General features: G+C 36.2%; 2 protein-coding genes across 2 annotated transcripts; one reads left to right on the forward strand and one right to left on the reverse strand.

Annotated features, from left to right (window-relative positions):
• Positions 1-4212: 4212 nt before the first annotated feature.
• LOC135083299 (UDP-glucosyltransferase 2-like) lies at positions 4213-7337 on the forward strand. Its single transcript, XM_063978040.1, has 4 exons — positions 4213-5119; positions 5383-5605; positions 5995-6217; positions 6565-7337. Exons 1-4 carry the CDS (start codon positions 4286-4288, stop codon positions 6848-6850), a joined length of 1566 nt encoding a protein of 521 aa, XP_063834110.1. The 5' UTR covers positions 4213-4285; the 3' UTR covers positions 6851-7337.
• A 62-nt stretch (positions 7338-7399) lies between these two features.
• On the reverse strand, positions 7400-10156 carry LOC135083309 (vitellin-degrading protease-like). Its single transcript, XM_063978051.1, has 5 exons — positions 10036-10156; positions 9013-9181; positions 8604-8871; positions 8333-8470; positions 7400-8015 (listed from the first exon to the last, which is right to left on the reverse strand). The coding sequence occupies exons 1-5, from the start codon at positions 10091-10093 to the stop codon at positions 7854-7856; spliced, it is 795 nt and encodes a 264-aa protein (XP_063834121.1). The 5' UTR covers positions 10094-10156; the 3' UTR covers positions 7400-7853.
• Positions 10157-18805: the final 8649 nt, after the last annotated feature.

Genomic DNA, 18805 nt, shown 5'->3' on the forward strand with positions numbered 1-18805 from the left:
TCCGTCACACGCTAGGGAATCAAAACCTACAAGGTACTTCCTGTGAACTCAGAATCTTGAAATTCGGCACGAAGCAACGTTATACAGGGTGTTTCTTGTAAGGTGTCAAACCGAAGGCAGGTGATAGGTGAGGACTAGACCTATCGATTTCACCCCCATGTATGTTTTACGATTTTTCATAGTTTAGAAGTTATCGTTAATTTTGTGATTTTTTCAAATTGTATGACCTAGTAGGCTTTAAATTTTTTTCATCTTTTTTTGGGTCGACTTTTCTCAGATTTCTTTTTTTTGACAGATTCCCTATTAATTGCAGATTTTTGAAAAAAAATAATAAACTTCCTGTCTTTGATGCAAGATACAAAATTTTTGCTAGAAACATAAAAAATATGCTTTTAGCGGAACATTCTAAAATTTTCAACTTAAAAGTTTGAAAAAAAAAAGAACTTCCATAGGTCCAAAATAATTTTAAAAACTGCGCAGTTTTCTGAACTTTCATAATAACACAAAAAAACATATACTTAATAGGCCATTATTTTCTGTAATCGCTCCACTAAAGTGGTAAGTCGGAGATTCCGTTACATGTTTTTGACTTTCTTAGGACTAAGTAATGTTTGCAATCCCTTAAGTTTACGTTATGTAGAACACATTTAGAGACAATAACTGAACAGAACATTTTTTTATCCACAACGAGGAAGCTCTTGCCCTTCATCTGGTATACAATTCGCTGGGTGCGAAGTACTAGGTGGGGGTAACATAATCTATCGCAGCGCTCATGGTGGTGAAAAGTAGAAATAATGTAAGCTCTGTCATCAGATGTATCTGTCAATGGCAAAACGATTCTACATAATACATTTTAATATCATTCATTAATCGCATGAAAAGGGTCCTACTGGGAACTTAAATAAAAGAGTGGACTGTATTTCGATAGGGCTGGTTTAATAGCCGTTTACAATTTGGAAATAACTAGACTATACAACGTGGTAGTACAAAAATGAGTCACAGTAGTTGTTGTGCACAGATGTTTGCCTTATGATGAGAGCGTGAATTATTGAACTCTGCCCTTGTTTTGTTCTTAATTCTTCTACATCTCGGACTTGTCCAGCCAATACCAACAACTTTCCTTTAATACGGTTTGTGGTTGGAATTTGATATTGTAACACTCACAAACCCGGTCTTCAAAACAATACTCATTTCGATCTGAAAACGATATTTAATTTATTACTAGCGATACAGGAACATTTAAATATATTTACTGTTATATAATGAAACCGTTAAAGTAGCTTTTTCTTTTCGTTTTACTGTAAAACTACAACTATAAATGAAGTAAACAAACCCTGATACAATCAAAATTAAACACACTTTTTGGACTTACCTCATTTGATTTGAATGACCAAAATGATTTCAAAACCTTTTTTCCACCCAAATCGTGGTATCACAACAATTTATTAGTCGAAAATATTTATTTTTTCATTTCGATATTTTTTCACAAATAGACGACCTAAATGTCAATGTGACAGAGCCCACAAAGTTGTGGACGATAGTTGGCGCTGTAATCGTGCACAGAGCCAATAGGGAATATGAAAATATTGATGAACTGCGGACAAAGCTGACTGAAGCACAAAACCAAATTAAAATGAAGAAGAAGGTTTTACGAAGAATTTTTTTGCGTCGTTGTCGAATGTGCATTCAGGTCAACGGCGGACATTATGAACATTTACTTTAAATTAAATCATTACACCCATTTTTGCTCTCTCTCTCTCTCTCTCTCTCTCTCTCACACACACACACACACACACACACACACACACACACACACACACACACACACACACACAAACTCTTTCCCTTTCTCTCACACTCTAATATGTAGGTATATCGAATTTAATCGTAAAGTAACAACCACCACTGTGGTCTAGTGGTAAGGCCACCATATTTAGGACAGCCAATTCCTCTGTGGTTTAGGATTCCGAGTGAAACTCGCTGATCATCCATCAGTTTTCATCAGGTCAGATGAAGGGCAAGAGATTCCTCGTTGTGGATAAAAAAATGTTCGGTTCAGTTATTGTCTTTAAATGTGTTCTACGTAACGTAAACTTAGAGAATTGCAATCATTAGTTAGTCCTAAGAAAGTCAAAAACATGTAACGGAATCTCCGACTTACCACTTTAGTGGAGCGATTACAGAAAATAATGGCCTATTAAGTACATGTTTTTTTGTGTTATTATGAAAGTTCAGAAAACTGCGCAGTTTTTAAAATTATTTTGGACCTATGGAAGTTCTTTTTTTTTTCAAACTTTTAAGTTGAAAATTTTAGAATGTTCCGCTAATAGCATATTTTTTATGTTTCTAGCAAAAATTTTGTATCTTGCATCAAAGATAGGAAGTTGATAATTTTTTTCAAAAATCTGCAATTAATAGGAAATCTGTCAAAAAAAAGAAATCTGAGAAAAGTCGACCCAAAAAAAAGATAAAAAAATTTAAAGCCTACTGGGTCATACAATTTGAAAAAATCACAAAATTAACGATAACTTCTAAACTATGAAAAATCGTAGAACATACATGGGGGTGAAATCAATAGGTCTAGTCCTCACCTATCACCTGCCTTCGGCTTGACACCTTACAAGAAACACCCTGTATAGTACAGATAAAGGAAAAATTGCGAAAATGATAAATTTGAAGTTATATAAAATTTAAAATATTTTTTTTGCTTACATGACAAAATATTTTTTTAATAATTATAAACTTACTATAGCCTGACCAGGAACATAAAAACCCTCGCCATGTTGCGGAAAACTAATGGTACTAATTTCTTTTAATGGCAACAGTAACTGAAAACTTCATTGACATGTCACCTTGCATGTCAGTCTATTGCTGTCAAAGTGTAAACAAACTTTATTTTAAATGTGCGCAATTGATTTTGTGAATTAAATTCCTAAAATATTTTTATAGTCGTGAAAGAAAAGTGGTTCACAATGTGTTAGAGTATTTGTCGAAGAGAAATACTAAGGGTTCGGACAATATTTTCATTGAATAATGTTTCCGACAAAGGTTGTCAAATTGACTGACATGTTTATCGTATAGTACAGTCCACTATGAAAATTAGCTGTGGTTTGTTTCAACTACCTATTTTAAAGTTTTTTGTCACTTTCTAAGTGTTGAATTTTATGGAATGGGGAAAGAAGTACCGAGTTTGAAGCGTTCATGAGCAGACATTGCAGTTGAATATTCAAGTTCTGAATTTGATTATTGACGAATAATAAAATAAATCCTACTAACTCGATTGATGGTTTCATTTAATTTATTTAAACCAGGTTACCTATAATAATATTTTTTCGTTAATTTATGAAAATATCAAATTAGCCCGTAATCCAGAATCCTGATACATAAAGTTAGCCTATTAATTTAACACAGGTACGACTGTACTCAGTGTTGCACTATCAAATGCAATTGACGCGCCTCTACGCCAGGGTTTTTATGTTCCTGGTCAGGCTATACCTACCCTTTTTCACATGAACGCGTAGAGATATTAAAGTTGAAATTCATATCAAACACTTCTTAAATCTAATTTCCTCTAAACTGTGAGAAATTCTAAATCAACGCAAAAATTCAAAACGCTGAGGTAGGTACCTACCTATAATGCAAATATAGGAAAAATAAATAAATAAAAAATAATCATACCGCATATTTTGAAATTCTCCACTACTCGCAACGGAATCAAGTAAGTAATTTGATTTAATACGTCATAAATTGTAAACCGCTACGTTTGTACGGCGGAACCCTCGGTGTGCGAGCCCGACTCGCACTTGGCCGGTTTTTTATTATTCAAGTAGGTCAGACTAGTGGTATGTTATGAATAATTCATTTTGAATTGTGTAAAAACTTTTTAACAGATCCTACTTACTATTTATTACATCAATTTTAAAAAACAGAAACGTCACAGTGACAAAATATGTCGCGATGATCGCTGATCGCTGCGTGCAGACGCTGCATAGATCGCCGCGACCAATGACAGGACGCGTTGATGTGAACAAATTCATACACTCTGTCTGGTCGCCATCGCCATCGTCATCGTGCACGCCGGCTGCACGCGTTGGTCTGGTCTAACCTTAAGTAATGACATGTTTGTGAGGTACCACGTGCGTTGATAGTGGCGTGTCTACAAAAAATGATAAGAAATATCAATATTAATAAAAAAGAAATATCAATTTTAATAGAACGTACGAGTAGATATATAAGCTTGTACAAACGGCTTATTTAATAGTACAAAGTTTGTTGCGAGATTAGCATGACCAGTTTTCGGTACGTATTTATTTTCGCGTGCTTCATAGTTCACAATGAAGCGTCGCGAATACTTGCGGTATTTCCGACGCCATCAATTAGCCATCAAGTAGTGTTTCGGCCTCTCGTAGAAGAGCTAGTGAAAAGAGGTCACGAAGTGGTTGTTGTAACTACTGATCCAGTGTACAAAAATGGTGGAGCACCAACAAATTTGACAGAAATTGATGTACACGACCTGTCTTATGGAATTTGGAGGAGAGAATTTCTGCCGGCAAGCGTAACGTCAGGTAGCAAAGAAGAACTGTCGGGGCAAGTCAGTATGTCATTGAAAATATTGATGAAAGTTTTTGAGGAACAGATGTTGACGACTGAATTCCAAAAGCTGTTGAAAGATAAATCACAGAAGTTTGATCTGCTGTTACTGGAAGCTTTTGTCACGCCATTGCTTGCTTTGTCGCATGTATTCAAAGCCCCTGTGATACAAGTCAGTTCTCTTGGAAATACGGAGGACAATCTGCACATGGTGGGGGCAGTGTCTCATCCCATTTTGTACCCGACTCTTATGCAACAGAGTTTGAACCACCTCAGCCTGTTCGAAAAACTGTCTGAAATATACCATTACTATGATACCTTGGCTATATTAGATGCAGCTGAAAAATTTTATGATGAAAGAATTGCTGCAGTATTTGGAACAGAAACCCCTCCTTTGACAGAATTAAAGAACAATGTGGACATGTTATTTGTGAATATTCATCCGATTTGGGAAAACAACCGACCGGTTCCACCGAATGTGATCTATATGGGAGGATTGCATCAAAAACCCGAAAAGGAATTACCTCAAGTACGTACTCGTATTATCTTTAAAGATTGGTTGTTTTATATCAATATCACTCTAAAATATTTTCGTTTTGTTTGGAATCGAAAAAATATTACTAATAATATTATGATTATGCCTAAATGATAGTCTATTAAAATTAATTAACAAATTACAAACTCAATACTTTATTGCTCTGCAGGATATCGTGATACCATGATCAATGTTTACATTTATTTAATGGTAAAAAGCTTATTAAATATTTTTTTTACATATTCATAATTTTTCAGGATCTCAAAAACTATTTGGACTCATCTAAGAATGGTGTCATATACATTAGTTTTGGAACTAACGTAGATCCAGCTCTGTTACCTCCGGAAAAAATACAGACGATGATCAACGTACTTTCTAAACTACCCTACGATATCTTGTGGAAGTGGAATCAAGATGAGCTGCCTGGGAGAACTCCTAATATCAGGATTTCAAAATGGTTGCCTCAAAGCGATCTTTTACGTACGTATATTTAAATATGACTTACCAAGTAACTTGTAACTTACTGACAGTGAGAGAAAAAAATTCCTAAGTACCTTCTTTACTTGCAAACTTTTGACCTTAAAGAAGAATGTGCTTAACAGCTTTTATTGGGAAAAGTAAAGACCATCAGTAAACTAAATGGATTATTATTTTATTCGATTAGTATTTTATTATGATAATGATGAAACAATAAGCAATTATAATAATATTTGTTTAAATGAAATTGAGCGACTTTAGCACATTTTTTATCAGAAAAGAGAAAGGAACATTTGAAAGATAAAATTGATAAAAAATGTCCTTGAATCCAATGCTGATAGTAGAAGAAGACGATGAAATGATGATTTTCATTAATTGGTATTCTTTTCCAGGTCACCCAAAAGTAAAATTGTTCATCACACAAGGAGGTCTGCAATCTACGGATGAGGCCATCACTGCTGGAGTGCCTTTAATTGGAATGCCAATGTTAGGAGACCAGTGGTTTAATGTGGAACAATATGTGCACTATAATATTGGTATCAGAGTCGATATGGATACAATATCGGAAGATAAACTAAGCAGTGCTATCCAAACAATCTTGAAAAATAATAAAAGGTATGTTGCTGATATTTTATACTACTTCGTTTTTAATTGTATTTACATTGGAGACGTATTCATTTAAATAACCGATAAAAAATCTGATGGGTAAGCAAGCTGAAGTGGCAATGGGCAGGGTAATAACCACGCAGAATTGACGGGCGATGGGGCAGTAAGGCTCTATAATAGTGGTCACGCACAGGCAAGCGCGGCATGGGATAGTCCATCCACAAAATTACAGTTGACCTTATACAGGTAACAAAAAGGCGCCCAGTCAATCTGAAAACCTGGGGAAGTCTAACCCTATGTTCAGCAGTGGACGTCCTGCTGTTTAGCTCAGTTGACAGTTATTCTTTTATTTTCAGCTATCGTCAAAACATCGTGCATCTCCGAAGTATAATGCGAGACCAGCCCCAAAGCCCACTAGAGCGCGCGGTGTGGTGGACAGAGCACGTGCTTAGACACTCCGGCGCACGTCACTTACGCGCGGCGGGTGCCAACTTGCCTTTGTATCAATACTTAGAACTAGAACTAGTCACTTATGTAGTTTTAGCTTTGTTGACTGTGGTCACTTTGACCCTTGTGACCCTTTATTCTTTGTATAGTTTAGTCAGTAAAAAGTTTGTGAGACAGAAAGTCAAAAGCAGCTAGTTTAGTAGTAAGTAGGTAGTTAAATACAATTTTAGGTTTAGTGTAAAAAAAATCCGACTGATGATGTCTAAGATAAGAATCTTTTAAAGCTTGTTGTTCACCTAGTCACTCATTCTTCTTTTCTTTACCCTTCAATGAGAGATTGTTATCGAAAAAAATCGCAGTGATCATTGACAAAATTTTGGACATGACAGTTCACAATTTCAGTTTTAAGAAAATCTAACATTTAAAAAATATAAAAAAAGTTTATAGGTATTATAGTTACAAACAGACTTTGTGATAATATTTTGATATAGAATTGAAATCTATACGAACAGAGTTATCTTAACTATTTATTTCCGTATTCTAATCACACTACATAATTATTTGCCTTGAGATAATTTCGTAGTTACCATGAGAACTCACGTATCGTTGAGATGATAAATTATAATAATTATGACGTCATTAAGGAATGAATAACATTCAATAAAATTATAATATTTATTTTTTATGAGATTTATTCACTTATTCCACAATATTCCTATTACATTCTATTTGTTAAATTCTTTTAGGGTGGATTCGACCAAACAAGAGTAAATATTAATCTCGGAATAAATTGTCAGTTTTGACATAATTTCCCATACTGAAACTGTCAATGTTCCAGTAAAATAGATCCAATAATTGTATTGGATCTATGGTGGGACAGTACATTGGAACTGTCCCACCCGTGACATTGACAGGGGGACGCCACCGTCAATACCGGATCGCTGATTCCTATTTTTTCCATGTTAGAAACTATTAGTTGAACGATGGTGGCGCCCCCCTGTCAATGAGTTTGATGGTACAGTTCAGTTTAGGTCATCTATAGTTCTATACCTACTGAAACTGTCAATGTGCCAGTTATACCATAGTTAGTCGATGAATTTTTTTAAACCATTGACAGTGTCTTCTTTTTTAATTAAATCTGTAAGATTATATTCGACATTGAGCATAGAGGAAGTGATTTCATGATTTTGTCGTTATATTACAAATCGGGGACGGTCCACTTCAGCTGTTCATCCACCCACTGTCTAAGGGCAGATACCTTCGCGTAGACTGCAGGCCACTCTGGTCTTGCGCATCCGTATCCGAAGTTGACCACGCCAGCCAGCTTGCCATTGTGGATAAGAGGACCACCACTATCGCCCTGTTAAATAGGAAAGTTTATTCAATCAGTGCACTGATATTATTTGGCTTAAGACGTTTTAGGGCGGATTCGACCAAACAAGAGTGAATATTAATCTCAGAATAAATGGTCAGTTTTGCCATATTTAATTTCCCATACTGAAATTACTGTCATGTGAATGTGTCAGTTATACCAGGAGTTATTCTCGGATAAAAGTTTGGTCGAATCGGGCCTTAGTGAAACTTATGGATGTTCTGGCATCAGAATAGCAAACGGGTTGTTTAAAGAATACTTTTGTAGTGGACTAAGTAAAAGATATCTTTTATCATTATACTAACATAACAAGCATTTTTCCCGCCCTCTGGTAGTCCAGCACACAGCATATTGTCTGTGAATAAGTCGTCATAAGCATCACGGCACTTCGAATCAGCAATCTTCGGGATCAGAACTCTTTGCAGCATCCGGTCGTTGTAAACCTGCAAATATTTAAACAACTGCAAAATACTCAAATATATTAACAACATTGCAGGCCAAAATCTGGTTTTAAATGGGTTTTAGTGGTGGGGCAAAGAATGGGGAATTTTTGAGTTATTGAATTTTAGAACTTACCCACGATCTCTCAGGCGTAGTTTGCCCCCAGCCCGTGACTTGAACAATGTCACCGTCTGGCACTTCTTCGCCCACACCCTTCATTTCCACCGTTTCAATCTTGTCACTCAATCGCACAGGTTTGGAGAGCCACATAATAGCAATGTCACTGTCATAATCGTTTTGGCCATAGTTGGGATGTCGGAGAACTTTTGCCACTCGGTACAGTTCACCATCGCGGCCAGAAAAGGAGGAACCAGCTCGAATTTGGTACTTGGAAGCGTCAAGACTAAAACAGAAGTGAAGTATTTCAAGTAAAACCTAAGAATTTGACAAAAGTTGTAATGTTTTTTACAACATTTTTGTTGGACTCTTTTTTTTTAAATGGGGAATTGAAAGATGACATTTCTTAAAATAATGTAAACCTTACGTTCCAATGCAATGTGCAGCAGTTATCACGATATGCTTGGCAACTAAGGTGCCTCCACAAGAGTGCCTTCCATTCACCTGAAGAGACACTTGGTAAGGTGCTTCGGAGATGTCAATATCTTCGCCTCCAACTATTCCGTCATTGTGCCTCAACATAGGAAGTACGGCGACTGGAAATAAAATGTATGATTTATTTTATACCCACTATAAATTTTATTATAGGAAGACGTTTCTTTATTGACAGCAGCAGCAGCTCACAGCAGTAAAAAATATGAGCATAAGAAATACATTCCACAATTTGGCCTCGTCGTGGAACTGCAGAAGTAATAGAGAAAAACTTTCGAGTTTAAGCTAAATACCTACTACACAAACATGATTTATACTCGTATTATAATGGTGTCTGTGAAAAGGCTCAAGAGAAGATGATCGTAATAATAATAATAATAAATACTCTTTATTGTACACCACATAAAAAGAAACAGAAAGAAAAGGAACACATAAGGTACAATTAGGCGGTCTTATCGCTATGAAGCGAGCTCTTCCAGACAACCTATAGAGAGGACAGTTACTTAAAACAAATGAAGGGGAAGGCGGTGTCGACACTAATGAAATAAATAATAATAAACAAAAGTGTAAAATTTAACCCAAAATAATACATACAAAAAATAATACATAAAATATATTAATATATACATACATATATAGCATATAATAATATACATACACGTCATACAATTCTTGATACGAACCAAAGATAGAACTAGATAGCCAACAGAAAATAGATAGGAATTTTAAGAAGCTAAAAGGAATAGAGATATAGGGAAATTAAGGTAGCAACGTGAGGAAGTGAGACTTGAGTCTTTTCTTAAAAATAGGAAGTGACTCAGATTGCCGAATAGACATCGGCAAGGTAATTTACCGACTGAGTTCGATAGTCTTCTGTTTATATGTAGTTTTGCTTTCAGTATCTGTTAGTTTTGCGAACTGCTAGTGATGTAGCTAATTGTGTTGATAAACTACTAACCTTTGGCTTCGCTGCTCAAAAACTGCACTAGTAAACACAAAGCAACTGCAACCCACATTTTGCTGAAGTGGAATGGTTCTCGTACATACAGACTTCGAACATTTCCTTTAAATAGGTTTCATGCATACTTACACGTGTCCATATCGTCCATTTGCGACGACACTGTGATATATCAAAAACAGTGGTTTTACAGAAAACGACTTTTTAACTTTTGAATGACCATAACTCTTAAAAGAAGGTTAGGATTACCTAATTGTGTATGAAACTTTTAAAGATTAACTATAAATGAATTTAAATATTTATAGTAAGACATAAATTTATGTCTAAATTAATGAAATTATAGCGATTGAAAAAAAAAAGAGACAACTTATCACGTTGTTCTAGTAAAAAATAATATTTTGAAGATGGTAAGTTCAGTTGTCACGTTGAAGATGATGTAAAAAAATATATTTATATAAGTTATTATTTAGATAAAACGTTGATCTTGAAAAATTTTATTTTATTTTAATAACTTTACAATCAGTAAAAATGAGATAATTATTGGAACAGGCGAATATTTCGCTTTGCTATGTTAAATTTCACTCATAAAAATGTTATCTAAGTAGACAGACAGTTGCATACATATAATATTTAAGCTCACATTAAGTTTTCTTATTCTAAAAACTAATGCTTATCAAAATAAACGAAAAACTCTCAAAAGTAAAATCTCGTAAACTACTACAAAAAAAACACAGTAAGAGAAACTGTACTAATTATTAGAGATGAAACGGATATCCGGTAACTATCCGGTAGGCCGGATATCCGGCCTAAATTTACTATCCGGCCGGATACCGGATAGTAACTCACTATCCGGCCGGATACCGGATATTAAAAAACTACGACAATTTTCTATTAATAAAATGAAATACATTAATCTTTGAGGTAAATATCAATAAAATGGCTTATAATAATGACGGTTTTTGTTTAAAGTCCAAAAAGTTACAAAAGCCATATTAAGGTCTTTCAAAAAACTAATTTCTCTTTCTGGGCTATTCACTTTAATGACGAATACATAAATAGTAAATATCTGTTAGTGTCGAAATATTGCTAAATAAAAAAGGCGATCTTTTTTTCACTGATGGTTTGATGACATGATGCATGCAGTTCAGTCAGATTACGCAACAAGTAAACTAATTTAATTTTCGCTATTCAATCACGCACGATAGCAACCGAAATCGCCCGTTGATCTGCCCCCTAGACAAGTGGCAAAATCTGACATTCTATTCGGACGGATTCGATTTTCGAAAAGTGTGACTAGTCTAGTCTACTAATACCCACTGATCGCCTTCGAAGCACTTGTGCGGCGCTAAACTCGTCACGACATGCAACGAGACAATGGGCCAACTATCCGGCCGCCGGATATCCGGCTATCCGGCCTAGCAGCTGGCCGGATATCCGGTATCCGGTATCCGGCCAAACAACTATCCGTTTCATCTCTACTAATTATGTACCTATGTATGCAGAAGAAAAAATTTTGGGTACCTACTAGGTTAGTAAATAGATATTTTATAACAGACTAGTTATGACAATTTAATCCTAAAATTATCAACGCGACAATCGCCGTCCCCGGCGAATAAAATGGCAAAAGAGCGACATTTTGGTATTATTTTTTGTAGGTACTTATTTAAAATTAAATTTATAAAAGATATTTAAATAATGTATAAATACTAAATAGTGAAAAATAACAACCACTATTTATAAATAATGTACCCATTTTATTGGCGTAGTTTTTCTGAAATAGTTATATTGCAATGTTAATATACGTATATTTATTTGTTTGGACAATAAGCGATAAAATTCCGTTAATTGCTGACGATCTGTAATTATATTAAAACATTAAAATACCTTTTTTGCAGAAAGCAAAACATAGCCAATACAGCTAAGTAACATTGAATAATTACATAATAATAAATAAACAAATATCTGGGGTCATCCAACGCATTGCTTTTCTAGGATACTTCTACTAATAGATAATTTTGTTAGCTATCGTCTTAGATTAAGCTAATCTAAGGCTATCGTATGATAATATAAAATATTTTGCTTGTTATGTCTGTAAAAACAGATAGTCGTATAAGTATGTTTTATTTGCACTGTATTACTAGTATTTGAACTATTCTTCAAAACGAATGTATGTTTATCAGTCTACATCTACTCGTATTAGTTCCGACGTTATTGTAGCTCAAAGAGACCCTTTCACAGCGCTCGCATAGCGCTGTTAATCATGCTGTCGGATTAGGTTGTAGAATTCCTTCAGGCAGTGCATCGCCACAAATGTTAACCTTTGCTTTTTTGCATTGCTAGTCCCAATCTGTAATGATATCTGGAGTTTAGTATTACTGTTTAGCGTATACAACGTGACAAGTAGATATACCATTCAATTTCAATAACATGCATTCTGCAATAACAGAACATCAACAAATGACCTACAACATATTTCCAATATAGGAAAAATTTTCATCATCTACAACGTTACTAGTTAAGATGTCCCAATGATACTTCGATTTTCTTACAAGAATAACGTGACATATAAATAATTTCTCTTTTACTTTGCTTTTTGTTTTCGAAGAACATTGTGATAAGTATGACGTGCCACATTGTCGAATAAAATAAAAATATTTTAAAAACTTACCTTTGTCATCAATACCGTGGTATCCTCGAGATGTCACGTTTTTCTTAAAAACGAAGAGCACCTCACATCTCAAAGCACAGGTGGCAACTGAACTGTCACAGTGTCGAAGCCAACTAGATCGCCGAACGAGCCAGCGCTATAACGTAATATTTTGTCTCTTTCTCTCATAGTATTGTTGTTTTTGGAGTAATAAGGGGCCATCCATAAAGTACGTCACACGAATTTCATGATTTTTTGACCCCCCCTCCGTCCTTGTCACAGGTGGTCACATTTCTGAGATCCCCCCCTCCCTAGTGTGACGTCACATGTTTTGCAATTTCACATCGAAAAATTATTAAATTAAGAGCAGTTCCGAAATTAGTTTTATTTCCATTTAAATTAAGTACTTTTTTTATGAAATCAACATTATATAAAATATTTGAAACAATTGAAATGTGATGTCACGAAACTTAGGACCCCTCCCACCCCTTGTCACACCATGTCACACTTTGTCAACCCCCTCCCCCCCTCTTTACGTGTGACGTACTTTATGGATGACCCCTAATCTTTGAACTCTTGAAAATTTAACCACAACATCAAAGGAGTTGTTCAATCAAAATAATTTAACAAATGTCTCCGGTTATCTAGTCTAGGCTAAACGGTTAACTAGTCTTTTTTTGGACCAAACTATTATTTTGTCCTTTGTTGGAAATTTTTAATATTCATTGCAATTTTCTTAACTTTAATTATAAAGTATTCCCTATAAGAGTTATTTTTTTAATTGATTGCAGGCTCACAATGATCTGATGCTTCAAAGAATTCTGATCCAGAAGATTGCTAATTCAAAATGCAGTGATGCTTACGATACATTCACAAAGAATATGCTGTGCGCTGGACTACCCGAGGGCGGGAAAAATGCTTGCTTTGTTAGTATACGTTTCTTTTTGAAGTAATCCTTTATTAAGTTCAAAAAACGTATCTTAAATAACCTTTTTTCTATTCTGATCTACATCTGCTTTGATAAGTTTCACTAAGGTGACTAAGGAAGAAACAAGGAAATATCAGGCCTCCCCAAGCCAGCGTTAAGTACACCTAACTAACAGGCGTAACAATGTACAGGCCAAATGCTTTTTTCGCTTCTGAATTGATGGGAATTATGCTCCTGCAATGAATACCAATTGACCAGATTATGATGATGATTATGGTGATGAATCGTATTGTAACCAACATCTATTATATCCATGTTCACCAATCTATGTACCCCATACGAAGTGTCCCTGTGGCAAATAGGTGGATCAATTCGGTCACTACGGTCTCTGTTGCCAGCAAAGTGCTGGTCGTTTCGCCCGACACGCTGCTCTCAACGACGCCATCAAGAGAGCCCTTGCCAGCATCACCGTTCCTTCCACGTTAGAACAACGTGGACTGGTCCGTGACGATAACAAGAGACCTGACGGTCTCACTCTGGTTCTCTGGGAATATGTGTCGATTCTTTAGCGCCTTCCCATCTTAGGGAATCAATTGTTAAAGCTGGGGCTGCAGCGGAGTCGGCTAAATTAGCCAAACTGCGCAAACATGAGTCTTTAATTTGCGCCTTTTGGTGTCGAGCGAGACCTTCGGACCCTGGAGACCGAATGCAAAATTACTGTTTCAAACCATTTCCCCTAAATTATTAAAAATTTCGGAAAATTTGAATGCTGGCTCTTTTCTTGCATTGCACAAATGCTTTTCGCTAAGTATCGCTATCGAGCGAGGAAATGCAGCCAGCATCCTCGCCTCTTTGCTTCGCGGACACGCTTTTATTTTTGAGTAAACAAAAAGTTTTTTTTTGTTTTTTTTTTTCTCTGTTTTGAGTTACGTTTGCGTTTGTTGGTAAAATATCTGTTTATTTTAATAATTTGTATAATTTGTAAATAAAGTATAACCATTTATCTAGATGGCGCTGTGTAAAATATAGTATATACAACCGCCTCCCCAAGGATTTCCACATCGACCGGTCCTGCGCCGCCCGCATCCAGGCACCTCCCTCCACCTTCATTAGTTCGTCGGTCCACCTAGTGCATATTTAGTATTGTTTATTATTACGCTTAAAATGTTATAATATTAGTAATGCTTCAACCACACCAACGCGTGCAGATCGCCATCGCCGGCGCGATCATAGGCCAATGACAGGTTGCGTGAACTGTCATGGGTCGCGCATCCTAACATTGGCCTATGATCGCGCCGGCGATGGCCATCTGCACGCGTTGGTGTGGTTGAGGCTTAAACATTGGTTACTATCTATTAAATTTATATTTACAGGGTGACAGTGGTGGTCCTCTCATCCACAATGGTAAGTTGGCCGGCGTGGTCTCCTTTGGCACCGGATGCGCTAGACCAGACTACCCCGCTGTCTATGCGAAAGTCTCTGCCCTTAGAAAATGGATCAACGAACAATTGAATGGAGACAAGAAGCCATATGAAAATGAAAATTAAATCTCGGAGAGTATTACAAAAATGGTAAACTTATATAAATCCAATAAAAAAATATAACCGTCATACGTGTTTTATTAAAGTTTGTATTATTTCCGCTGTCAAGCTATAGATGGACAGATCAAACGACATGTTGCGTAAGAATTTGACTTCAATAAATTCTTAAAATTAAATTAAATCAATACTTAACCACGAGAATAGAATCAAAGCCTAAAATGACCCTCGCAAGCTTATAGCACGTGACTGACAAGATGCAGTAAATGGCGATAACTCCTATCGATTGACACATTTTGGGTCCATGAGCCATCAGAGAAAATAAATTTGTTAAGTTTTTATCAGAATTAAAACAAAAATGTATTATGTTGAATGTGACCGACATAGCTCGCAGAATTGCTAAAATCAAGTGGCAGTGGGCGGGGCACATAGCTCGTAGAGACGATGGCCGTTGGGGCAGAAAAATTCTTGAGTGGCAACCACGGGCTGGAAGACGTAGCGTGGGCAGGCCTCCTACTAGGTGGACCGACGATCTGGTGAAGGTCGCGGGTAGAGCATGGATGCGGGCAGCGCAGCACCGTGCATTGTGGAAAACCTTGGAGGAGGCCTTTGTCCAGCAGTGGACGTCATTTGGCTGAAACGAACGAACGAACGAACGAATGATTATGTTGAATAACTTTATAAAATGACTGATGTAATGAAAACTGAGGGCCTAGTGTGAGTTTACATCAAACGCGCTCACTGGCGAGCGCATCAAAAAATGGCATTAAATGTAGGTATGACAGATTGTACAGCGCCCCTAGAGGGAAACGTTCAAAAACGAAAATTTTCATACATTTTTTAAACGCGCTCACTAGTGAGTGCGTTTGATGTATACTCACACTCAGCCGACTGGCCAAGTCAAATCTAAGCTACTTTAAGATCTCACATGTTTAAATAACAGCAATTGTTATAGGTATCCAATAAAGCAAAGAAATAAAGTTTAGTACTGTTCATAATGGTTTTTTTTTCCTATAAATACATACCTATTTAGATTTTGCATAGAACGTGGCACTCATTTAGATCTCCATTCTTTTTGCGGAGAAGCCCACAGCCAAGCATAATTTTTGGATTGAACTTGGCTGTCCTTTTTTACATTTATGTTTTCGGTGGTAAATATTACAAGGTAATAAAAAGTGAACTGAGCAGTGCCACTCTGTTGCAACAGCGATGCCCATCGCAATGGGACTCCACTCAGCATATGCCGTGGCCCACGGTGGGGAAGGCCACTGGTTTTCAGTGTGCCTCATGCCGAGTATCAGATCATTATAAACCTGCAAATAATATAAAAAATAAGCTTAAGAATACTCGAATAAAAGTAAAAAAAGAGAAGAATGCATTGATTAATTATGTAAAATGTGTCTAACATAATATTATTGTGATCCAAAAAAAGATTGCTTAACCACACGTCTGGCGGACGGAAATCGATGCTATTTTATTTGGAACACATACTTTATTATCTGATTAAATTAATAGGAGTTCAAACATAGTAAAGATAGCCTGGGATTAATAGTTTGGGATGATATTAACTTCATTGGAGGCCAAACTCTGGCTAGGGGTTTTAGTGGTGAGAAGGAGGTGAGGTTAGTCCCGTATATCTATGATTTTTCAAAGCTATTGAATTTGCACTCTTCAAATTTTATAGCCACGAGCCGGAAAACGTAGCGTGGGCAGGCCTTCACGTGGTGGACCAACCTGGTGAAGGTCGCGGGAGGTGCCTGGATGCGAGTGGCGCTGTGTGGAAATCCTTGGGGAAGGCCTTTGTCCAGCAGTGGACGTCTTTCGGCTGAAACGAACGAACGAACGAACGAAATTTTAGAACTTACTAATGATAGTGCTCCTCTAAGGCTTAGAGCTCCCCCCCCAGCCCGTAACTTGAACAGTGCTACCATCAGGCACTTCTTCGCCCACACCCTTCATTTCCACCGTTGCAATCCCTTCATTTCCAAAGTTGTCACTCAATTGCATAGGTTTAGAAAGCTACATAAATATTAATAACTAGCATTCCGCCCGCGGCTTCGCCCGCGTGGAATTTTGTCTGTCACAGAAAAACTTTGGCGCGCGTGTCCCTGTTTCAAAAACCGGGATAAAAACTATCCTATGTCCTTTCCCGGGACTCAAACTATATCCCTGCCAAATTTCATCAAAATCGGTTCAGTGGTTTAGGCGTGAAAGAGAGACAGACAGACAGAGTTACTTTCGCATTTATAACATTAAGTATAGATAGTATAGATAAATATACTGGTCATCACAAAAATCGGCCCACCTACGTTTTACAGGAAAACTCGTTTCTACTGACACAATCATGGTGCCCCAACAATATTGGTATTATTTGAAAGCCCAATAAATATCCTTTAAGAAAAACACATTTAATTTCTTAAGAAACGATTTAAACATATACAATAAATGTGACTTGAAAAGAAGACCTGACTTTGGGCTCACCTCTGGGATCAATTAGACCAATTTTCATGGTTATAAAGCCAAAAGGATCTCACGTGTCCTCTTTAACAGATTGATAGCGATTAATCCCAACTTAACAGTTTTATAGCCATAAAAATTGGCTCAAGCATAACTACCTATTTTTTGAAGAAGTGACTCTGGATTCTTCTACAGACACATTTTTGGGGTAAAAACCTTTCCTTTAATGAAATGAAGTTTAGAACTAGGCTTTTAAATGGTGCCAATATTAGTGGGAAGTGGGGATGCATACGTTTGAAAGTGCCTGTCGCGGGAGGGTCGATTTTTATGATGACCAGTGTAGTATTTATTTCTCACCGCAAACAAGTAGGTATAGATTATGCTTACAATTAGGTATTAACTAAGAAGTACATTAATAGCAATGTCACAGTCGTAATCTTTTTGGCCATAGTTGGGATGCGGGGGAACTTTTGCCACTGGGTAGGTACAGTTCACCATCGCGGCCAGAAAAGGAGGAACCCGCTCGATTTTGATACTTGGAAGCATCTAGACTAAAACAGAAGTCAAGTATTTCAAGTAGAAACTAAGAATTTGACAAAAGTTGTGACTTGAAAGAAGTTAAGTTTTTCACAATATTTGGATTGGACTCTTTCTTGAAAATAGAGAATTGAAAGATGAACTTTATTTAAATGTGTAATGTAAAACTTACGTTATTATTTTACGTTTGAAAGAAATGTACAGTATTTATCACGATATTCTTGGCAATTACCTTTCCAACGGTAAATAATAATATAATTGGCTATAATGTTTATTGAACTATTTTGTATCTGAAATACCAGATTATTGTTTAAATTCCGATATAAGTAATTATTTTCCTGCGTCAATCACATTTTATAATTCTTATTACATTTTATTACACCTGAAGCCCATTATTAGCATGCCAAAATTTATGTAGTATGAATCAATGCACATAATTTGATATAAGGTGTGTCGCATAGTCGAATCAAAAAGAATATAATTATTATTAACTACCATCGATTATTAAAAGTTGTAAAAACATGATTCTTTTGTCTTGCTAATTTTGCAGTAACTCTCTGGTAAACTGGAGAGAATCTTTCTTTCTTTCTTTCTTTCTATGATTGATAATAATATTATACATTTTTAATTTTAGTCTTAGATAATTTATTGTAGGCCGCCGAA

The sequence above is a fragment of the Ostrinia nubilalis genome, chromosome 23 (assembly GCF_963855985.1).
Source record: "Ostrinia nubilalis chromosome 23, ilOstNubi1.1, whole genome shotgun sequence".
Lineage (NCBI taxonomy): Eukaryota > Metazoa > Arthropoda > Insecta > Lepidoptera > Crambidae > Ostrinia > Ostrinia nubilalis.